Source organism: Microcaecilia unicolor, chromosome 10, assembly GCF_901765095.1.
Source record: "Microcaecilia unicolor chromosome 10, aMicUni1.1, whole genome shotgun sequence".
In the NCBI taxonomy this organism is placed as follows: Eukaryota; Metazoa; Chordata; class Amphibia; order Gymnophiona; family Siphonopidae; genus Microcaecilia; species Microcaecilia unicolor.
The window spans coordinates 207,728,334-207,753,166 of record NC_044040.1 but is presented as its reverse complement, the minus strand read 5'-3'; the positions used below and the strand labels follow the sequence as shown (position 1 = coordinate 207,753,166).

General features: G+C 46.2%; 1 protein-coding gene across 6 annotated transcripts in view; it reads right to left on the bottom strand.

Annotated features, from left to right (window-relative positions):
- Positions 1–24,833, bottom strand: part of ACAP2 (ArfGAP with coiled-coil, ankyrin repeat and PH domains 2) — a 160,869-nt gene that overhangs the window by 102,920 nt on the left and 33,116 nt on the right. For all 6 annotated transcript variants that reach the window (XR_003943647.1, XM_030217153.1, XM_030217155.1 and 3 more), the window contains exons 3-4: positions 18,334–18,453; positions 15,121–15,174 (exon numbers count right to left, since the gene is read on the bottom strand). Coding sequence is in view for 5 of the 6 variants with exons in the window: in XM_030217153.1 (XP_030073013.1) it covers positions 15,121–15,174; positions 18,334–18,453 (174 nt within the window). In the remaining variant the exon portion in view is untranslated. The remainder of the gene's footprint in view (positions 1–15,120; positions 15,175–18,333; positions 18,454–24,833) is intronic.

Here is a 24,833-nt window from a genome sequence, read left to right as displayed (position 1 = left end):
AACCTAAAATCATTACTAACCCATTTCATTTCAATATTTATATACCGCTTAAAGACTTAAGTGATTTTACAGTTTCACTTTACAGGTACTGGGTCTGTCTCCAGTGGGCTCACAATCTAGGTAGTACATTGTATTACTGTTGTACTCGGGGCAACAGAGGGTTAAAGTGACTTGCCCAGGGTCACATGAAGCTGCAGGATCTCAACCAAATGCCAACCATCAGCCAGCAGCGGAAATCAAACCCAGTTCTCCAGGACTATAACCCCCTACACTAACCATTAGGCCACTCATCCACTCCATTCCAAAGGATATCTAGCTTAAAGATTTTGAAAGCTGCTTTAACTTCAGACACTCCCCCAGTTATAAATCTGCTGTGCTGATCTCTATTAAGACCCCCCCCCCCCCCCAAAAAAAAAAAAAAAAAAATCAACTGTGCTGTGCGCTGCCATACAGGAAATCTGGATCTGATTCCAGAGCCCAGCTCCTGTTCCTTGGGATTGGAATACTGTGGATCAAAGTTTTTAACAGGCAAGTGGAAAAGCCAGGGGGAAGGGTCAGAAATATGCACTAAAAACCACAGAACAAAAAAAGAAGAAAGTTTGACCCTTGAGAAAGGTATACAGCACTTCACACCCAAATTTGATTTTACACATCTGTATCTATACACACACACACCTGCTGAGCTGCTCTTTAACTGAGCTGCCTTTGGCTTGGTTTCATTACCTCAGGTTGCCTGGAACAGTTCCCTGAAATAACGTTTTAACCTAGGCGATAACTATATACTGGTATACATGTACTTTAAGGCAGCTCAAAACTGGAAATGGAAGCAAGCATAACAACTGAAAAACAGACACAAGCATACAAGACCATAACTGCTACACTGGTTGACTCCCAGGGCATGAGCTCAGAGAAGCCATAAATGAGACCCCCAACTTCCTGAAAGCAACGACCAGCACAATATAGAAAGGATGTCCTCTTCCTGTTGTGTTGTTACACAAAAACTGACAAGATGTTCATCCTGAAAAGCATTTCACTTTTTGCCCTCTTTGTAAAAAGTACATGAGGATATGAAAGGCGAATGCAGAATTTTAATACCGTACAATCCTATTTAACAAGATAAGTAGAAAATAGAAACACAGTAGCTTAGTGCATCCAGCCATATTTATTATCAATTCATGATTAAACCAACAATCCGATAACGTTACTATCATACCACTGCAATTTCCCCACCCCTAGCTGTCTGTTCGTCTGTCCAATTTAGATTGTAAGCTCTGTTGAGCAGGGACTGTCTTTTCATGTTAATTTGTACAGCGCTGCGTAAGTCTAGTAGCGCTATAGAAATGTTTAATAGTAGTAGTAGTAATAGTAATTTCACTTGCTATAAAATATATATAATTGATCCTGATCTGTCTTGCCATAAACGGAGCACAGACCACAGAAGTCTGCCCAGCAATGGCCTTACTTCCCAACTACTGAATTGCGATTGAAAAACCACCTGAATGCTCATTTTCACAATACAAACTAATTAGGGCTGCATCATTAATGATCATCCATGACTGGGTTTTGTGGCATGCTTCCTAAACACTGTGTGAACATTCCTTTGCGTGTCAAATTAGTTTTTACTCCGATTAGTTCCTTCTGCTTCTTTGGGCTTCCAGCTTTATCATCTAGTACCAAGAACCTTCAGGCTCAGCTGGCCTGGGATTTTTCCCTTACATCTCCTTCCAAATTACTTTAGTGCAATCACTGCTGCAACAAGCTTCTGCTGGGGACATACACCAAGGCTCTTTCCAGAAACCAGCAATCATGGATCTGAAGTTTGGCCACTAGAAGCTGCCACTGTACACATGACTATTCTTCAACCCTCACCCCCCCCCCCCCCCTTCAAGGGGTTGTAAATACTACCTCCACAGAATCCACAGCCTTGGGCTACCAAGGAAGCAGAGAACCTGAGTTGAGAAGTGAAACCAGAACACTCGCTGAGTCCATGGGTTGGCCCTAGACAAATCTTTAGATAGCAATCTGGAAAGCATTCCTGACTGTGTGCCCTCAATATGTAAAAATTGGGGGTCTTGGGGGAAAATGCACAATATGGAAATCTCCATGGGAAGAGTTTGCATAAATCCTTTTCTAGCAGTGTGGGGGACTGAATATTTCCCAGATATTTGGTCACTTAAGGAACTGATGAATTTTGCATAATACAGGCCAATTGTATTTTGTTTTACAGCAGTGAACTATTTCTTCTGTCATTTAATATATTACTATATGTTAACGTTAAGATGGTGGCAGCCACTGCTTCTCCTCAGCCCCAGCCGCCTCCCACCAACCTAGATGCCATAGCCGAAAGGTAAAATTATGTATAATCATACCTGATAATTTTCTTTCCATTAATCATAGCTGATCAATCCATAGACTGGTGGGTTGTGTCCATCTACCAGCAGGTGGAGATAGAGAGCAAACTTTTGCCTCCCTATATGTGGTCATGTGCTGCCGGAAACTCCTCAGTATGTCGATATCAAAGCTCCATCCGCAGGACTCAGCACTTAGAGAATTACACCCACGAAGGGACACTCTGCCCAGCTCACCACCGCCGAAACGGGGGAGGAGAATTAACCCAGCTCATCCCCACACAAGTGGGGGAGGGGAATCCGTCCAGCTCATCCCCGCGGAGCGGGGGAGGGACACCACACCCGCCGATGCGGGGGGATCTGGCTTATCCTGCAACCGCAACCGCGGGAGGAGCTGACTGACCCTAACACCGCCGAAGCGGGAGGGGTACAAAGCTGCCCTACAGCCGCACGAAGCGGGAGGGAGTGCCGGCAGAATTTATGTCTCAATCCAGCCCCGTAAAACGGAGGGGAGAGGAATGCAGCAGCTCACTGTAACACAAACTCGTCTCAACTCTTGAAGAATCCAAGTGAAGGAAGAACTTGAACACGAAGTCTTTCTGAAGTAACTGAAGACTAAACTTGAACCTGAAATGCAACCAGAATAAAAACAGTACAGATATCTGGGAGGGGCTATGGATTGATCAGCTATGATTAATGGAAAGAAAATTATCAGGTATGATTATACATAATTTTACCTTCCATATCATCAAGCTGATCAATCCATAGACTGGTGGGATGTACCGAAGCAGTACTCACCCAGGGCGGGACACAGAAATCCCTGACCTCAACACTGAAGCTCCAAACCGGGCCTCCGCCCGTGCAGCCACAGTCAACCGGTAATGCTTGGAGAATGTATGAGCCGAAGCCCAAGTTGCCGCCTTGCATATCTCTTCCAAGGAGACGGATCCGGCCTCTGCCATCGAGGCCGCCTGAGCTCTCGTGGAGTGAGCCTTCAGCTGGATAGGCGGCACCTTCCCCGCGGCCACATAAGCCGCTGCAATGGCTTCCTTGACCCATCTTGCCACTGTAGGCTTAGCAGCCTGCAGACCCTTACGAGGACCTGCAAACAGGACAAACAGATGATCCGATTTCCGGAAATCATTGGTCATTTCCAAGTATCTGATGATGACTCGTCTCACATCCAGATATTTAAGAGCAGAGTACTCCTCTGGGTAGTCCTCCCTACGAAAGGAAGGGAGACAGAGCTGCTGATTCACATGGAAGCGAGAAACAATCTTGGGCAGAAAGGAAGGCACTGTGCGAATAGTCACTCCTGCCTCAGTGAACTGCAGAAAAGGCTCTCGACATGAGAGCGCCTGGAGCTCGGAAACTCTTCTGGCTGAAGTGATAGCCACCAAAAAGACTGCTTTCAACGTCAGGTCTTTCAGAGATGCCCTCGACAAGGGTTCAAAAGGCGGCTTCTGCAATGCTCTTAGCACCAGGTTGAGATTCCACGCAGGCACCACTGAGTGCAGAGGAGGGCGCAGGTGATTAACTCCCTTGAGAAAGCGCACCACATCTGGCTGTGAAGCCAGGGAAGCACCCTTCAGGCGGCCCCTGAAGCAAGCCAGAGCCGCTACCTGGACTTTAAGGGAACTGAGCGACAGGCCTTTCTCCAGACCTTCTTGCAGGAACGCCAACACTGAAGAAATTGGAGCAGTGAAGGGAGAAAGAGAGCCTGCTTCACACCACGCTGCAAAGATATGCCAAACCCTGGCGTAAGCAGTAGAAGTAGAGCGCTTCCTCGCTCTCAGCATAGTGGCGATGACCTTGTCTGAGAAGCCCTTCTTCCTCAGACGCTGCCGCTCAATAGCCAGGCCGTAAGACCAAAGGGGGAGGGATCCTCCATCACCACGGGACCCTGATGTAACAGGCCCTGTTCCACTGGCAGTCGCAGAGGATCGTCCACTGAGAGCCTGATCAAGTCCGCATACCAGGGACGCCTGGGCCAATCCGGACCCACCAGGATTACCCTGCCGGGATGCTTTGCCACCCGGTCTAGCACCCTGCCCAACATGGGCCAGGGCGGGAACACATAGAGGAGCTCTTGTGTCGGCCACTGTTGGAGAAGAGCATCTACTCCCAGGGATCGAGGGTCCCGTCCTCTGCTGAAGAAGCGCGGCACTTGGCAATTGGCCGATGACGCCATCAGATCTAGGCTCGGCTGGCCCCAGCGCTTCGTGATGTCCAAGAACGCCTGAGCAGATAGCTGCCACTCTCCGGGCTCCCAGGTATGGCGACTGAGAAAGTCCGCCTTGACATTCATGACTCCGGCAATGTGAGCCGCTGAAAGCTGCTCCAGGTTCGCTTCCGCCCACTGGCAAAGATACATAGCCTCCTTGGCTAGAGGGGCGCTCTTGGTACCTCCCTGGCGGTTGACATAGGCCACAGCCGTGGCATTGTCCGACAGGACCCGTACAGGCTTCCACACCAGTACCGGGATGAACTCCAAAAGCGCCAACCGAATGGCTCTGAGTTCCAGGAGGTTGATAGACCACTTTGCCTCTGCAGGAGACCAGAGCCCCTGCGCTGTCCTTCCCAAGCAGTGGGCTCCCCAGCCCGACAAAGAGGCGTCCGTCGTGACGACAATCCACTCTGGGGTCACCAGAGGCATTCCCGCAGACAATTTGTCTGTCTGCATCCACCAGCTCAGCGCCTTGCGCACTGCTGGGTCCAAGGGAAGTCGCACAGCATAATCCTCCGACATCGGAGTCCAGCGCTGCAGCAAGGAGTGTTGAAGTGGTCTCATATGAGCCCTGGCCCAGGGCACTACTTCCAACGTGGCCGTCATAGAGCCCAACAGCTGCACATAGTCCCAAGCCCGAAGAGGAGAGGCTCCCAGGAACTGGTCCACCTGAGCCTGAAGTTTGACAATCCGATTGTCTGGCAGGAACACTCTGCCCACTTGGGTGTCGAATCGAACTCCCAGGTACTCCAGGGACTGAGTCGGGCGCAGCTGGCTCTTCTCCCAGTTGATGATCCATCCCAGGGAGCTCAAAAGAGCAACTACCCGGTCCACAGCTTTGCCGCACTCTGCATAAGAGGGGGCTCGGATCAACCAGTCGTCCAGATAAGGATGGACTTGTATCCCTTCCTTTCGTAGGAAGGCCGCGATGACCACCATTACTTTGGAAAAGGTCCGCGGAGCAGTAGCCAACCCGAATGGGAGGGCTCTGAACTGGAAGTGTCGTCCCAGGACTGCAAAACGCAGGAAGCGTTGATGAGGAGGCCAGATGGGAATATGCAGGTACGCTTCCTTGATGTCCAAGGAAGCCAAGAACTCTCCTGCCTTCACTGCCGCTATAACAGAGCGGAGAGTCTCCATGCGAAAGTGCCGCACTTTCAAGGCCCGATTGACCCCTTTGAGGTCGAGGATAGGCCGGACAGAACCTCCTTTTTTGGTACCACAAAGTAAATGGAGTAACGTCCCTTGCCAAGCTGACTTTCTGGCACAGGAACGACCGCGCCCAGGCGGATCAGATTGTCCAAGGTCTGCTGCACTGCCACAGCTTTGACCGGAGACTTGCAGGGAGAGAGTACAAACCCGTCTTTTAAGGGTCGGCAGAACTCTAGCTTGTAGCCGTCTCTGATGACTTCCAGCACCCACGCGTCTGAAGTTATTGTGGTCCACTCGCCCAGAAACGAGGACAGCCGTCCTCCAATCTGCACTGGGGCGTGGACCAAGGCCCCGTCATTGGGTACGAGACCCTGGGGGAGGACCGGAGGAAGCACCTCCGGGACGGCGGTCTCTGCGAAAGGAATGCTGCTTGGGGGAGAAATTCCTCTTGAAGGAAGAGGGGGCAGAAGAACCCGACTTGCCCGGGCGGTACCGACGGGCTTCCTGCAACCGTCCTCTGGAGGTACCGGGACGAGTACTAGCCCGAGCCCTGACTTCTGGTAATTTCTTGCCCTTAGACGTGCCGAGATCGGTCACGATTTTGTCCAGCTCGACCCCAAAGAGCAGCTTGCCTTTAAAAGGCAATCTAGCCAGGCGGGATTTAGAGGCGTGGTCAGCAGACCAATGTTTCAGCCAAAGCCACCGCCGCGCAGAGATTGTCTGAGCCATGCCTTTAGCTGAGGCCCTCAAGACATCATACAGCAAGTCTGCCAAATAGGCTAAGCCCGATTCCAGGGCCTGCCAATCAGCCCTCAAGGAATGATCCGAGGGGGAAGCCCGCTGCACCATAGTCAGGCACGCCCTGGCCACATAGGAGCCGCAAACTGAGGCCTGCAAACTTAAAGCAGCCGCCTCAAAGGACGACCTTAAGGCCGCCTCCAATCTTCTGTCTTGGGCGTCCTTTAGGGCCGTGCCACCTTCCACCGGCAACGCCGTTTTCTTAGTCACCGCAGTGATTAAAGAATCCACGGTAGGCCACAGATAGGCCTCACGTTCACTCACAGCCAAAGGATAGAGGCGGGACATAGCCCTAGCCACTTTAAGGCTCGCTTCCGGGACATCCCATTGAGCCGAAATTAAGGTGTGCATGGCATCATGCACGTGGAAGGTTCTAGGCGGGCGCTTCGTCCCCAGCATAATGGCAGAGCCAACAGGGGCTGAGGGAGAGACGTCCTCCGGAGAGGAAATCTTCAAAGTGTCCATGGCCTGTAACAACAGGTTGGGCAAATCCTCTGGGCTAAAAAGCCGCGCTGCAGAGGGGTCATCCGCTCCATCCGAGCGGGGATCCGTCTCCTCCAAGGAATCCGCAAAGGACCGTTGGGAGACCTCAGACACGCTGCCCTCATCTACATCGGAGGAGACAAAGTCCTCCAAGGCCTGGGAATCAACCCGAGGGCGTTTACCTCTGGGAACCTCAACCTCTTTACCAGACGAGGGAGCAGGGGCAGCGTTTTGCATGAGGAAAGCCTGATGCAGCAGCAAAACAAACTCGGGGGAGAAACCCCCCAGACTGTGTACTTCCGCAGCCTGGGCAACAGCCCTAGACGCACCCTCAACCGGCGCTCGCAAGAGCGGGGGAGAGACATGCTGCGCATCCAAAATGGCGTCCGGCGCGACACTCCGCGAAGGAGCCGCGCGGGAAGAACGGCGCTTAACTTTAGCCGCTTTTGTGCCGTCGCCCAAATTAAGGGCGTTCATGGCATTAATGTCTCCAACCTCAAGGGCGGCCCACGAAGAAGCCGTCCGAGCCGCGTGGCCGGCCAAGATGGCGGAGGCGAGGAGCGGGGGATGGGCGTTTATGGCGGGAAAAACCGCCACGCCGGAGGAAGGACCGGGACATTCATTGGTCACGAAACTGTCACCCAACAAGGGCGAATCAGGCTGTAAGACCCCCACATCCCCTCTAGAAGCGCTCAAGCGATCCGGGGAGCGACCCTTTGTGCCCTCGCCCTCCGACGCCATATGCCACGAGGAGAAGAATCGGGGAACCCCCTGCCCGCTATAAAAAGGTAAAAATTACCTGCTGTCCGCTCCGAGCTGTAACGAACTGGTGTCCCAGTGAGTAGCTGCAATGAACGTTTAAATAAACGTCGAAATAAACGCCTTTAAGGACGTTTAAAATTTTTTTTTTTTTTTAACGGAGCCAGCGGGAGGGGGGAGAAAAGGAGGGACCTGGCGCCACCAGGTTTGCACTTGCTCAAGAAGAGCCCTCAACCCCAGGCACTCAACAAAACCTAAAAATTAGGCTTGGAGGCCTAGCCAGAGCTGCTGCTGTGTGTGACCACCACCTGCTGAGATAGAGAACATACTGAGGAGTTTCCGGCAGCACATGACCACATATAGGGAGGCAAAAGTTTGCTCTCTATCTCCACCTGCTGGTAGATGGACACAACCCACCAGTCTATGGATTGATCAGCTTGATGATATGGAAGGAGGCTATTTCTCCACTCCAAAGGTAACTGCAGAGATCAGTTCTGAGCTTGTAAGTTCTTCCAGAACGATCGTATAGGTTGGGTTATTTTATCACAAGCTGGGTTATTTTAGTACAGGGGACGGGCAGGGATGGAAGAGATTCCAGCGGGGACATGTGAAATTTCTGTCCCTGTGCAACACAATGTGGAAGCAGAGGAAGTTTTCCTATTCTGCCAATACTAAGTCCAATCCCTAGCATGGGTCCCAAAAGGCCGGACCTCAAAATCCAGACTTGGTCTTGTGCTTGGGAAAGCACTCTGGGGGAGCCTCACCCACATTCTTAATCTTTTCCACATCCTTGCCAAACAACATGCAACCTTGAAAGGTCCCTGGTAGCCATTCCAAGGCTAAGGCTCAGCCTCAGACTGCAAACCATGGCCTCACCCTGGGGGGGGGGGGGGGGGGGGGAGGGAAGGCTATTAAGAAATTCTGCTGCATCAGTCAACCTGCATCATTTACAGGAGGCAGCGAAATACTAGAAACATTTCTGGTTGTTACCATCTGTTATACCAATGTAGTTATTGGCATCTTCAAACCTCTACCTGCATCTGTTAATGCGGGAGGGGGTGGGGGGGGGGGAGACATAACTCAGTCTGAATTAGGGGCATAGCCAGCCTTCCGATTTTGGGATTGTCCAGGGATAGGCAACACATTGTTCCCTCCTATTCTTGTCCTCTTCCCTGCACATACAAGTGCCCGCCAAACATACCTTTGCTGGCAGAGATCTCAAGGCCTCGCTAACCAGATAAATACAGTGCCACAACTCTCCTCCTTCTCACATTACTCCCTTAAGGAAGAAGCTGGAGTGTGCCTTTAGCCGCCAATGCTGGGACTTCTTGTGCGAAACGTTCTGGCATCGGTGGATGAAAGCACGCTGCCAACTTCTGCCTTAAAGAAGCAGAGTGAGGAGGAAGAGGGTGGCAGCGGAACTGTATTTATTTGGCTGGCAGGGCTTTGGCATCCCCACTAGCAAAGGTAAAGAGGTGCTGCAGTCAGAGCCAAAAATGGGGGGGGGGGGGGGGGGGGGGGGAGGAGGGACCAGGTGCCCAAAGTTCCCCCAGGCCTCCCCATGGCTACACCACTGGTCTGAACAGGTCTAGCAAGATGATAAGAAAAGGATTACTAAGTGAATGGCTGTGATATGCAATTCAGAAAATATAATTTAAATAAACTAGCTACATGGTTTAGTACTGCCCTGCCTCTGCTCCTCTTTTCACTCCATTGATCTTATTCCTTGGTCTCCTTTAATTGTCTCTTAAAATAAAAAAAAAAATACTTATTTTCAGAATCTGAATGTATTAGGACAGTATAACCACAAATTCCTTATTACATTCAGTGCAGCAGTCCCTTTTTCAATTTACACAGATTGCGGAGTTTAAAAAAGGTTTGGACGGCTTCCTAAAGGAAAAGCCCATAGACCGTTATTAAATGGACTTGGGGAAAATCCACTATTTCTGGGATAAGCAGTATAAAATGTTTTGTACTTTTTTGGGATCTTGACAGGTATTTGCGACCTGGATTGGCCACTGTTGGAAACAGGATGCTGGGCTCGATGGACCTTTGGTCTTTCCCAGTATGGCAATACTTTTGTACTTATGTACTTGGGATTCTGAATGGAATGTTGCTACCCTTTGCAGTTCTACATGGAATGTTGCTACTCTTTGGGATCTTACCAGGTATTTGTGACCTGGATTGGCCACTGTTGGAAACAGGATGCTGGGCTCGATGGACCTTTGGTCTTTCCCAGTATGGTAATACTTATGCACTTATGAAATGACTACCCTGAAGCAGAAGGGCCAGCAAAACCCTCAAAATTATATTTAACCCAGTACTGCACTGAGTAACAGCTACAGCCTGAGTAACGCATCTACAGCATCCCCCCTGCCCCATCCGATTTGTGGTGGTGGGCTGGGAGCAATTTTTGCATCCCCTCCATTTTTCAACCCTAGGCAGCTGCACTACTCATAAAACCCTTGGTACAATGTTGATTTTACTTTAGAAAATTTTAAAAATCCCAGAAATGCTGTTTCCCTAGTGGTCTCAGCTGGCCTGTGGAGGATGCTAGCTTAGCAGTGGTGAAAGGAGCAGGAGATTTGGGTATATGCCATTCTAGCCCTATAAAACCTGCAAGTGGCCAGATTTTGCTGGACGTAGATAAACTTATTGCCACAACACTGGAACCTATTTGGTCAGCTTTAATATCTTTGGAAAAAAACTGATGGGGTCTTTTACATAGGCGCGATGGCGTTTTTAGCGCATGTTAAAAACAGACCCACGTTTAACGCTAAAGACGCCAATGTATTCCTACGGGCGTCTTTAGCATTTAGCGCGTGCCTATTTTTAACGCGCACTAAAAACGCCAGTGCGCCTACATAAAAGACCTCCTTAGTTTTGGTGTGAAGGGATCTGTTGGAAAGTTGGAAGATCATTTTAATACTCTGGAAGGCAATATGTCTACACAAGGTGAGCAGATTAAAAGCTCAGACTCTCAAATTACATCTTTAATGAAGTCAAGAATATGTTGATTAAGGATAATATATCACTACAGAGTAGATTAGAGATTATGGAAAATAAAGTAAGAGTACTAAACTTCCCCAGATCCCCAACTGTACCACCTAGGGAACTGTTTAAGAGGTTCCTGATGGAGGCTCTTGGAATTATAGGAAAAGCATTTCCACTATTCCATAAAGTCTTCTACCTTCCTTACCAGCGGAAGATGGAAGACCAAAGGGGTAGTGATTATCAAGGAGAAAGTGTCTCCAGATAGTTAAATCTAACTACTTTCCTTGAGACATCACATGACGATATCCAAAAGCATGGAACTTTGCTTCTAACTTTTGTGTCTGAGTCTAATAAGGACTCTATGAGGCTTTGTCAACAAATCTGAATATTTCCTGATATCTCTAAGCAGACACAGGATGGAAGAAGAACTTTTCTGCAATTACGACAGGAAGTGCAATCCAAAGGAGGATAGTTCTTGTGATTTCCTGTTAAATGTATTGTGAAAATAGGAGACAAACTTTTATTTTCTGAGACCCAAAACATTTCAGACTATTTCTGGACACACACACAAAAAAAAATGAGATTTACCTGCTTTAAATACTGGTTAACTAGGATTTCTTTTTTATAAACCCCGTTAAGGCATGTTAATTTGGTCCTTCGATTAAATTTCTTCTTCCCACTTTCTGGGATCTCCACAACTTATTGGGGACTTGGTGGGGGACAGCAAAAAAAAAAATTGGAGCTATTACCTATTTACATTATTGCTGTAAAGTGTCTAAGTTACTAGACGTTTATTCTTTGTTTATACAATTAATGGTTTAAAACAATATAAAAAAAATTTAAAAATCTAGAATATGGAATCCCAAATAGCTTTGCTTTAAATTGCTGAAGTCATTAAATTATACCCCATCTTGCCAATTAAGGTGTGGAGAATCAGCATTCATAAGAGTACCCTCAGCTCAAGAAATACAACTCATTCACAGTAAAGAAAGGTCTTTCTGTGGTAAAGTCCATCATCTCTGAAACAAACTGCCTTCAGAAGTGGGGGGATGAACTCAATTACACCTTTTGTAAAGGTCTGGAAATCTTTTTATTCAGCCACATTTCATAACAGGTGAATTATTACTGTAGATTGTATATTCAGTTTTTAGTCTTAATTGAATTCTATTTTATGAAGCTTCAGTCCCATACCACATCATATTTTCATATGTTTTTGGTACCAAAGACCTCCTATGGTGGTTTAAGTGCATTTGGTATTATTAAGCTTTTGGTAAAGTTTCAAGGTCGGTATGAGGATCTGCGATAGTTTGTACTTCTCTGTTTTGGTTGCGTGGTTTTGAATTTGTTCTGATTTTTAGGAATTTCAAGCTGTATCTTTTGTTTTGGATATGCAGGCCACTATACAGATATGCAAGTGGTTTATTTAGTTCAATACCTGTTACATTATTATTCATTGGGCATTAACATTTTTGCCTTGCAACTAATGTTTATTTGTTGTAATATTTGCAATATACAGCAAGACAATTTTTTTTTAAACCATCAAAACACATTTTTTCTACTGCTATCAAATGGTTTTGATTTGGTATTGTAATTCTGTTTATTAAGATGTATTAACTACCTTTATCAAGAGACTCACCCCAAGGCACTTCAGCCCTTGGTTCTCAGAGTTGAGCAGGTTTGTAACTTTGAAAATGCGGATAATTCTAAAGTTTGCTGTGAGATCTCTTTCACCAGTTTGTATTTCCACTGACAGAATTCGCTAAAATGATTCATCATGTGAAAACCTAAGATGAAGATGTAACCCAAGATGTCTCAGTAGCCTGGCATGCATACTAAGCGTCCTGCAAAGCAGGTTCAGAGGCTCATCAGTTGATCAGCGTAACTCTAGCTTGTATTGCTAATGACTTTGCAATAATGTATTTTTAATGCCTAAAAAGGTTTATTCTCCAAAACTGAAATTTGTATCTTTTAAAAACCCCTTAAATTAAATACTCTTAACACCCTAAAAGTTTTTGAACAGAAAATGTCAGCAACAGTTAGGTCATGGTTGGACTTGATTTATATCATAAATCATGCAATGGGAAGCTTTTCTGCAGAACGCTGAGAATTCATTCCATACAGGAACAAAAGCAGCACAAACTTGTTTTTAGAGACACCCTGGAATTTCATCCAAAAGAGATGACCACTGTTGAGGCACTACAGGATAGCAGAAATCACAAAGATAATTATTTTTCTTAAAAAAAAATAAAGCAGCCATCACTCCTAATAAACGTATTTAGAATGCGAACAGAACTATGCGACTGTATTCCAGCTACAGCTTCCTTTTGTATAATTATGGCTGTACAATACAGAAAGGGTATAACTTAGAAACCAGCTCACACTACTCTGGCGTGATTACGTGTGCCAGTTTCAGCACTTTCACTAAAGACAGTATATCGCTCATTTTTCCTTATCCACATTTTTAAAATTTCTAACAGTAAAGTTGGCAAGGTTACACACTTCTCGCTATTGTAAAAAGCCCACACCCACCTCTCTAATATTATTTCAGACTGTTTATGTAGTTGCAAAATACCACAGAAAGGCGGTATATCAAGTCCCATTTCCTTTACTAACTCAGCCCTTTTTAGCTTGTTCTGTTCTTTCACCTTTCCAAGACTCCTGTTCTATAGTCAGACACGATATACCTCCTCTCCTAAAACAGAACAAGGCAATGCCGCAGAACAATAGACCCATGTTAGCATCTGCTGGTGTCAATGGGGTGTGGGTAAGTGATGCAATTGGCAGGAAGGAACACAGACTCTGCAGGAAAACATACTAGCACAGTGCCATTCATGGTTGTGTATGGTTTATTGGGTTTCAGAGAAAGAAATGACTCTTAAAAATGCAGGTACATTTATTATTCAGAACTGGGTTGCTCTATCTGCATCTCCTCTTCTAGTCACCTCCCCCATCTAAATTTTCACCCCGTCTACACCTATTAATTGTACTTTTTGATTACAAGTGTAGACTTTATAGCTTTTTTTTTTTTTTTTGTTACATTTGTACCCCGCGCTTTCCCACTCATGGCAGGCTCAATGCGGCTTACATGGGGCAATGAAGGGTTAAAGCTGCCTGTGCCTGAAGTGGGAATCGAACTCAGTTCCTCAGTCCAAAGTTCACCACCCTAACCACTAGGCCACTCCTTTATTTATTTATTTTTTGTCTATTAGATTGTAAGCTCTTTGAACAGGGACTTTCTTCTATGTTTGTGCAGCGCTGCGTACGCCTTCTAGCGCTATAGAAATGCTAAATAGTTGTAGTAGTCCTCCACTGTTGCTACTATTTGAGATTCTACATGGAATGTTGCTATTCCACTAGCAACATTCCATGTAGAAGTCGGCCCTTGCAGATCACCAATGTGGCCGCGCAGGCTTCTGCTTCTGTGAGTCTCAGGACGTCAGACTCACAGAAACAGAAGCCTGCGCAAACTTCTACATGGAATGTTGCTAGTGGAATAGCAACATTCCATGTAGAATCTCAAATAGTAGCAACAGTGGAGGAGTGGCCTAGCGGTTAGGGTGGTGGACTTTGGTACTGGGGAACTGAGTTTGATTCCCACTTCAGGCACAGGCAGCTCCTTGTGACTCTGTGGGCAAGTCACTTAACCCTCCATTGCCCCATGTAAGCCGCATTGAGCTTGCCATGAGTGGGAAAGCACGGGGTACAAATGTAACAAAAATAAAAAAAAATAATAAAAACTAACTTGAATTACATTCCTGTGGAGGTGAAGGACAAAAGGGAAATAAATGAAATAAATGTATGCGACAACATACAATGCTTCTGTTTCCTTCCCGTGTTATTCATTAAACTAAAAGAAGTAGATTAATTGATTGAAAATCATTTATGTTGCAAGGTTCAAGTACAGGTATAAAAGCTTTACTATTATTACGCTGTGTTGTCATGCAGCCTTCAGAAGCAAGGATTACTTTCTGTATTTTGGCAGTATCCTGGATACTGAGCTACCAGTTGCCCTCTGAACTCATCTTGCCCTAAGGGATACAAAGTCATTGGATTTATTTATATAACACCAATACTGAGCCAAACAGCAGCAAATGAAAACATGCACCGATTTCTACATCTTGTGCAGAGCTTACATTACACTGCTTGAATACAGCTGTTGTTTCATCTAATAAGGAATTCAAAAGTGGGAGAAGCTGAAATACTCCCCAGTCCAGAATGGTAAAAATTACCATCATAAACCAAGAAAAAAAAAATGATTCCTATTTTAAATATTCCCCAAGATGCTGATGCTTACAGTTGGCTGCCCTGTGTCCCAAGCCCTGGCACTTATCAGGTAATAGATGTTATGGTGGGACTTACTGTGTGGTAATTGATCATTTCCTGCAGGCTATCAGAGAATTTCGTCAAACTGGTCTGTAAGAGAGAAAATAAAAACGCACACAGAGGAAAGTAAGGCAAGCGCAATTACTTTCAACAACTTGCAAACAGAAATGTGAAGGGGCATAATCGAATGGCGCCGGTCATATATATGGCCGGCCATCTTCGAGGCCAGCTTCCGCAAAGGGGCGGAGCCAACCGTATTATCGAAATACGGTTGGGGCCGGCTAAATTTCAACGTTTAGGTCAAATGTTGAGATCACCGGGTTTAGAGATGGCCGGCTTCAGTTTTCAGCCATAATGGAAACCGGGCCCGGCCATCTCAAACCCGGCGAAATGCAAACCCTTTGGTCGTGGGAGGAGCCAGCATTTGTAGTGCACTGGTCTCCCTGACATGCCAGGACACCAACTGGGCACCCTAGGGGACACTGCAGTGGACTTCAAAAATTGCTCCCAGGTGCATAGCTCCCTTACCTTGTGTGCTGCGCCCCCCAAATCCCCCCCCCCAAAACACTCCCCGCAACTCTACACCACTATCATAGCCCTTAGGGATGAAGAGGGGCACCTACATGTGGGTACAGTGGGTTCTTGGGGGGTTTGAAGGGCTCAACATTACCACAAGTGTAACGGGGGGGGGGGGGGGGGATGGGCCTGGGTCCACCTGTCCCCACTAAATACTGCTGTCAGGGAGCTGGGTATGACATTTGAGGCTGGTATACAGGCTGGGGAAAAAACATTTTTTTGATGTTTTTTTTGAGTGGGAAGAGGTTGGTGACCACTGGGGGAGTAAGGGGAGGTCATCCCCGATTCCCTCTGGTGGTCATCTGGTTAATTGGGGCACTTTTTTAAGACTTGGTCCTAAAAATAAATGGACCAAGTGCAGCCGGCAAAATGCTCGTCTGAGCCGGCCATCTTTTTTCCATTATCGGGCAAAGTCGGCCATCTCATAACCACGCCCCCACATTCTGTGCCCTGCCTTGAAGGTTGGCTGGATCCGCGACGGAAAGCAGCTGGCGCCGGCCAAAAATCGGCTTTCGATTATACTGATTTGCCCGGGATCAGGAGATCACCGGCCATCTCCCGATTTGTGTCGGAAGATGGCCGGCGATCTCCTTCGAAAATACGCTGGATAGTCTTTTTATATTACATTAACTGCAGCTGAACTCTATTAAAAACAGCAAGCTAGCTAAATTATGAACACAGCAGTAGAAATAATACCACCTCCCCAAAGTAAACTTTCTAACAACCATCGATAAGCTACCCAAAACATCTTTTTGTCCACAGCTCCATTATAAAGGGTGGAACCCTAGTACTGGCTCCATCTTGACTCTTTATTTTATTTATTTGTAGCATTTGTATCCCACATTTTCCCACCAATTTGCAGGCTCAATGTGGCTTACATCTGCTGTAATGGTGGTTGCCATTTCCAGGTAACAGAATTACAAATGGTATTGCGTTAAGGTGCAATATATGGAACATAATATATATGGAACAGATCATGATATATATATATTCCATGTGCATACATACATGGTATAGAAGAATACATTATGATATTGCAAGAAGGTTCCTAAATAATAAATTGGATTATAACATACATTAGGTAATATTGTTTATCTCTATAGAATTATTCCCTTGGGACTAGATTCTATATAAGGCGCTTGAAAAATCGGCACCGAAAATATTTTCCCCTAGATTTAAGTAGTTTATAGAATATGTTCAGCGGTCATACATAAGTACATAAGTAGTGCCATACTGGGAAAGACCAAAGGTCCATCTAGCCCAGCATCCTGTCACCGACAGTGGCCAATCCAGGTCAAGGGCACCTGGCACGCTCCCCAAACGTAAAAACATTCCAGACAAGTTATACCTAAAAATGCGGAATTTTTCCAAGTCCATTTAATAGCGGTCTATGGACTTGTCCTTTAGGAATCTATCTAACCCCTTTTTAAACTCCGTCAAGCTAACCGCCCGTACCACGTTCTCCGGCAACGAATTCCGGAGTCTAATTACACGTTGGGTGAAGAAAAATTTTCTCCGATTCGTTTTAAATTTACCACACTGTAGCTTCAACTCATGCCCTCTAGTCCTAGTATTTTTGGATAGCGTGAACAGTCGCTTCACATCCACCCGATCCATTCCACTCATTATTTTATACACTTCTATCATATCTCCCCTCAGCCGTCTCTTCTCCAAGCTGAAAAGCCCTAGCCTTCTCAGCCTCTCTTCATAGGAAAGTCGTCCCATCCCCACTATCATTTTCGTCGCCCTTCGCTGTACCTTTTCCAATTCTACTATATCTTTTTTGAGATACGGAGACCAGTACTGAACACAATACTCCAGGTGCGGTCGCACCATGGAGCGATACAATGGCATTATAACATCCGCACACCTGGACTCCATACCCTTCCTAATAACACCCAACATTCTATTCGCTTTCCTAGCCGCAGCAGCACACTGAGCAGAAGGTTTCTGCTTAACTGTAGGTGCGTCCATTTACAGTTGGCGTAATTACTGGTGCCTAAGTTAAGCATGGATTAGGTGTATTTTATATCCATAATGAAGATTTTCGGAATGCCCACGGTCCACCCATTCCATGCCCATGGCCACACCCCCTTTTTGGCAGCACACACTAGAATTTACATGCACTGCTCTACAGAATATGCTTAGACAGCTGTGTACTGAAATTCTAATTAATGTCAATTAGTGTCAATTCCTTATTAAGTGGCAATCATTGGCTTCTTAAGTAATTAAGTAGTGTGCACAAAATCCAGAATATGACTGGATTTGAGTGCACAATTTTGGTCGCCCTATATAGAATTTGGGGTTGGTGTCTAAAATCTAGAAAAGCAAAAAAAAAAAAAGTAAACTATGTAAAAATCTAACCAAAAAAGAAAAAAAAAGGGGGGCCAAACAGCAAAACTAAAACACTAATGGAATTAGTATGTGCTAAATATATATTTTTTTTGTTACATTTAAGAAGCCCATGGGTATAAAAGGAGCTTCTTAGCATTTAGCACGCGCTAATTCCATTTGCACAAACTAAGCTTTAGTAAAAGGGTCCCGAAATGACTTGTCCCAGGTCACAGGAGAATCAGTGGGATATGAACACTGGCTTTCCTAGTTTTCAGCCCATTGCTCTGAACACATGGCAACTATGCCACTCCTTCACCTGTCCGATATATAAACACTCACCTCAATCACATCATCGTTGTTGGAATATTGTGCCAGGTCTCGAATTCCATTCATAAACTGTTTGTTGGCAGCACAGAAAGCTTTACCAGCATCGATCATCCCAATACACAACTTCACCAGCTATTGAAAATAAGATGCTCAGAAATTATTTTCTTTACGCCTCCAAAATATAAGATCTCATAACAAGTTATTCTGAAGGTCTCCTGCAATAAAACGTTAACTCCATAATATATTCAACAACACAGCTTGTTCAGTTTGCTGGTCTTGTTCCTGGCAGGTCTCTAGTCACTCTTCAACATATCTCTTCCTGTTTCTCTCCAATCTACCCACCACTCGTTACTGCCAGAATGCCTTTTATCTAGATTTGGTGTTATTATTCCAGGAATGTGCCAATCGTAATTTCCTACCCTTGCTATAACTAGCACATCTCAAGAGGATGGACTAAACAGATCCTTCAGAGACATGACAGAACCTCTTCAAATACGTTTACATATTTGTCTCTCTCCATCTTTCTTTAATTAAGTCACAAAACCAGAATCATCTAGTAATTCCTGCACCAACTACAGCACGTTAGACCACAACAGGTAGGGAATGGAGTTGTTCAAAGTGGCACAAAGGCCTGTCTTAAGAGAAACATATTTAGCTCTCGTTTAAAAGACTCTAGTCTATTTTCTAATCTTAAATGATGGAGGAGGGAGTCCAATAAGGCTGGCACCAGAAAACATATAGCAGATTCTATTATGGTGATATTTATTTTTATTTAAGAAAAAATGTATATTCCGCTTTATCGCCAAAGGTTCTAAGAAAATTACATAATTACATGCACAATAGTAAAAACTCATACCTATTATACAATACAGACAAACTCAATAAACACATAAAATTTCTCTTCATGAAACATTATTCTAAATGCTCTAATTACATATATCATATTGTGTTCATAATATAAAACAAATTAGGCTCAACTATAAGACTCAATAACTAAATACATAGTAACATAGTAGATGACGGCAGAAAAAGACCTGCACGGTCCATCTAGTCTGCCCAACAAGATAAACTCATGTGTGCCATTTTTTGCGTATACTACTACTACTACTACTACTTAGCATTTCTATAGCGCTGCCAGGGTTACGCAGCGCTGTACAAGTTTAACATGGGGAAGGACCGACCCTGCTCAGAAGAGCTTACAATCTAAAGGTTACAAACTATGTAGTCAGTGTAGGTATCATGAGTGGGGAAGGTGGTTATGCGCCAAAAGCAAGGGAGAAGAGATGGGCCTTGAGTAAGGACTTGAAGACGGGCAGGGAGGGCGCATGACGTAAGGGCTCGGGAAGGCTGCCCCAGGCATATGGTGATGCGAGGCAGAAGGGGCGGAGTCCGGAGCCAGCGGCGGCGGAGAAGGGTACAGACAGGAGTGCTCCGTCCTGAGAGCGGAGGTTACGGGTGGGAACATAAGGGGAGAGGAGGGTAGAGAGGCAATGGGGGGCCGCAGATCGAGCGCATCCGAAGGCCAAAAGGAGAAGCCTGAACCGCACACGGCAGCGGACCGGGAGCCAGTGAAGCGACCCGAGGAGAGGGGTGATATGAGAGTATCGGTTCACGCGGTAGATAAGGCGCGCGGCGGAATCCCGGACAGACCGAAGGGGGGACAGGTGGCCAAGCGGGAGGCCAGCGAGGAGAAGGCCGCAACAGTCAAGACGAGAGGCAACGAGCGAGTGGACGAGGGTTCGGGCGGTCCGCCCAGAGAGGAATGGGCGAACCTTGCTAATACTATAGAGGAAGAAGCGACAGGTCCTAGCCGTCCGCTGGATATGGGCAGAGAAGGAGAGGGAGGAGCCGAAGATGACTCCGAGACCGCGGGCTGAAGTGACTGGGAGGATGAGGGCGCCGTCAACAGAGACGGAAAGTGGGGGAAGAGGAGAAGAGGGTCTGGGTGGAAAGACAAGGAGCTCAGTCTCCGCCATGTCCAGTTCCAGATGCCGGTTGGACATCCAGGCAGCGACGTCTGAAAGGCAGGCCGAAACCCCGGCCCGGGTTTCGACTGTGATGTCGGGAGCGGAGAGATAAAGCCGGGCGTCACCAGCACAGAGATGGTACCGGAAACCATGCGACGAGATCAGCGAGCCCAGGGAAGAGGCGCAGACCGAGAAAAGAAGCGGTCCAAGGACAGAACCCCGAGGAACCCCAACAGAGAGCGGGACGGGGGTGGAAGAAGAGCCACCAGAATATACTCCGAAGGTGCGATGGGAAAGATACGAAGAGAACCAGGAGAGGACGGAGCCCCGGAACCCGAACGAGGACAGCGCGCCAAGAAGTAAATTATGACCGACGGTGTCAAAGGCGGCAGACAGGTCGAGGAGGACGAGGACGGAACAGCGACCCCCGGACTTGGCAAGGAACAAGTCATTACAGACCCTAGAGAGTGCTGTTTCCGTCGAGTGAAGTGGGCGAAAGCCGGATTGGAGCGGATCGAGGACGGCCCGAGAGGAGAGGAAGCCAAGGCAGCGGCTGTGCACAGCGCGTTCAAGCAATCCGGAGAGGAAGGGTAGAAGAGAGATGGGACGGTAGTTGGAGGGACAGGTGGGGTCTAGTGATGGTTTTTTGAGAAGTGGTGTGACGACAGCGTGCTTGAAGGTGTCAGGGACAGTAGCAGTGGAGAGAGAGAGGTTGAGGACGTGACAGATTGAGGGGTTAACTGTAGGAGAGATGTTGTCAAGCAGATCGGCGGGAATGGGATCAGAGGAACAGGCGGTGCACTCAGAGGAAGAGAGGAGGCGAGCAGTCTCCTCCTCGGTGATCCCAGGGAAGGAGGAGGAGGCCAGGCTAGGTTGGTTAGGGGAGTGGGTTAAGAAGTCACAGGGAGGAGGAGGCTTGGAAGTGAATTCAAGGCCTATCCTCTGCACCCTATCGCGGAAGTAGTCAGCTAGTGTCTGAGGAGAGAGTGAGGGGGGGGATGGGAGCGGAGGGCACTTTAAGTAGGGAGTTGAGGGTGGCGAAGAGGCGACGAGGGCCGGAGCCAAGACAATCAGTCAATTGAGAATAGTATACCTTACCTTGATTTGTACCTGTCTTATTCAGGGCACAGACCGTATAAGTCTGCCCAGCCCTATCCCCGCCTCCCACCACCGGCTCTGGCACAGACCGTATAAGTCTGCCCAGCACTATCCCCGCCTCCCAACCACCAGCCCCGCCTCCCACCACCGGCTCTGGCACAGACCGTATAAGTCTGCCCAGCACTATCCCCGCCTCCCAACCACCAGCTCTGGCACAGACCGTATAAGTCTGCCCAGCAATATCCTTGCCTCCCAACCACCAGCCCCGCCTCCCAACCACCAGCCCCGCCTCCCAACCACCGGCTCTGCCACATGCTTCTGACTTGAAAGCCAAGTGGTACACAATGATGATTTACCTGTTTTCTGTTTAAATATGTTTTATATTGCGTTAGACAGGCATGGGGAGTGGCTGGCAATTGTGGTGGAGTAAACTTGTATGAATGTTGAGGAGAGTGTGTGGTAATGATGTGGTTGATTCTTGTTATTTTGGTGTGGGCAAGGTTTAATAGGAGAATGGGAGGGATGAGGTTACTCTGGAACATAGAGGGGGAAGGGGAAACAGGATGGGAGTCGTTTATATTTTATGTAAAATGTTCAGGAGTTGGGTGGTACTGTTTCTATGCAATTAGGACCACTTGGTTAATTATATAGCTCTCTGTTACATCTTTCTGTAATTGTTTGGAAAATGTGTACTATGCCTAACTTCTAAACCAATAAAGACAATTTACGAACAACAAAAACAAAAGAATGAAAATTCAAGACTAGATGAGAACCTTCCCAGCTTTCATTGGATTTCCTGGAGAACTATATGTAAGAGAAATTCTTTTATGAAAGTGACCTCATTTTTCTTGGCTTGCCTTTTGTGTCCTGCCTGATTGTACCATCATTTTTTTTTCTTCTTCAACTTCATTTAAAGAGAAGTGCAGTAGGCCACCAATGGGTGAATGACAGTGCCAACTTAGCATCTTTGTGATTTTTAATTTCTTGAAATATATTTGCCATTGAGCTGCACAGGAAGCTTTCTGTGTATGAGTCTCTGGCTGTCTTCAAGGCTAGGCTTAAAGCCCACCTCTTTGCTACTGCTTTCGACTCCTAACCATGACTCTCTTACTCAACACCCTCACTTATCATCCCCACCACTGCAATTTCCCCACCCCTAGCTGTCTGTTCATCTGTCCAATTCAGATTGTAAGCTCTGTTGAGCAGGGACTGTTTTTTCATGTTCATTTGTACAGCGCTGCGTAAGTCTAGTAGCGCTATAGAAATGTTTAATAGTAGTAGTCTTGCAATCCAGAGGTGGCCAGTTCAAATCCCACTGCTACTCCTTGTGATCTTGGGCAAAGTCACTTAACCCTCCATTGCCTCAGGTACAAACTTAGATTGTGAGTCCTCCTGGGACAGAGAAATATCTAGTGTACCTGAATGACCTTGAGCTACTACTGAAAAAGGTGCGAGCAAAATCTAAATAAATATTCTTTGGGGTTCTACATGGAATGTTGCTAGTGGAAGAGTAGCCTAGTGGTTAGAGCACCAGTCTCCCAGCTCCGTTCCTTCTGTCTCGCTGCTCCCTATGCCTGGAATAGACTCCCTGAGCCAGTACGTCAGGCTCAGTCTCTGGCTGTCTTCAAGTCTAGGCTTAAAGCCCACCTCTTTGCTACTGCTTTCGACTCCTAACCATGACTCTCTTACTCAACACCCTCACTTATCACCCCTACCACTGCAATTTCCCCACCCCTAGCTGTCTGTTCGTCTGTCCAATTTAGATTGTAAGCTCTGTTGAGCAGGGACTGTCTTTTCATGTTAATTTGTACAGCGCTGCGTAAGTCTAGTAGCGCTATAGAAATGTTTAATAGTAGTAGTAGTATGAGGCCACCACATGACCGCTGACAAAGGCACTCTGCTGAAACACAGGTTGTGTCAGATCTCCCAGAAAAACTCTTCTTCTTAGAGCCTCCATCTCTTTTTGTCCCACTGCATCGTTCTTGACTGTGTTGCTGATTCCCTTTGCTTTTCTCATTTAACTTCATTTTAAGAGAAGATTAGCCTTTCCAGTGCTGCTACTTTGCATCAGATACATTCATTTTCAGTTCTATCCAGTACACTAATCTGTAGAATACCCATTCTCAAGCTCTAAAAATAAAGCTTTTTATGTAAGACTCCTGCCAGAAGCACAGAATAAAAAAATAATAAAAAAAAAAAAAAAAAAAGACTGCAATTGCCATGGTCTACAAAAGACCAATTAACTACATTGCGTGAGCCCCTTACAGTATCCTAGCAAAAGCAGTGGCCAAACCCCCGAGATAAAGAGTGTAAAATTGTCCTTGGACTGCATCTGCTCATTTATACAAGTCTTGCATATGCCAGCTTTCTTTTCATAGTCATGGTAAAGAGGTAGAACTGTTTAAAAGGTTACATACTACACATTCCCTGAATACCGCTTCATTGAAAAAGTTTAGTATGTAACTTTAATGAGAATTAGATGGTTAAATTCCATCACTAACAGTAGTTATTCCGACTAGCAAAAATTATAAATAAAAGTTTGTTTAAAGATAACACACCCCCTGGAGATTTAAGGGATCATTTATATTAAATAAAATGAAACCTCAAAACTCCGTATAGGGGTACTTTTTAGAATTCTCAATGACTATGAAGCAGATATTGAGTTGCACATGAGGGAAAAGTCTCAACTACTATGGCTATTATTGCACATGAGTGTTCATTGTATAGCACATAGAAAAAGTCATCATAGACTTGAAAACCCTCTAGTATATAATAAAAAATTTTTTAGATTTTATATATCAATATGTGTGTGTGTCTACTTAGACTTGAAACTCTGTGATCATATCAAAATATATCAAAAAAATGGTGATATCAAAAATATATCCGAACACCATCACTTATCTTATCCAGAATAATGGAACGATGTCGTTCTAATGAGGCGGTGGATCCGAAAAAATATATGTATGCATTGGTTCCTACGGTCCCGTTTCGTAAATCTTCATCAGGGAACCCGCTATTTCGTAGAACCCCGCACCGTGATAGCTTGTTTTTCCTGTCCCCCTTTCATTCCAGCCTTCAGGGTTAGTTAGACTCTCCTTCCTCAGCGGGCTATAGGTCCTTCAGGTCCTTCAGCTTCTTCTCTCATTCTTCTTCTCCAAGCCTGGAGAAGAAGAATGAGAGAAGAAGCTGAAGGACCTATAGCCCGCTGAGGAAGGAGAGTCTAACTAACCCTGAAGGCTGGAATGAAAGGGGGACAGGAAAAACAAGCTATCACGGTGCGGGGTTCTACGAAATAGCGGGTTCCCTGATGAAGATTTACGAAACGGGACCGTAGGAACCAATGCATACATATATTTTTTCCGGATCCACCGCCTCATTAGAACGACATCGTTCCATTATTCTGGATAAGATAAGTGATGGTGTTCGGATATATTTTTGATATCACCA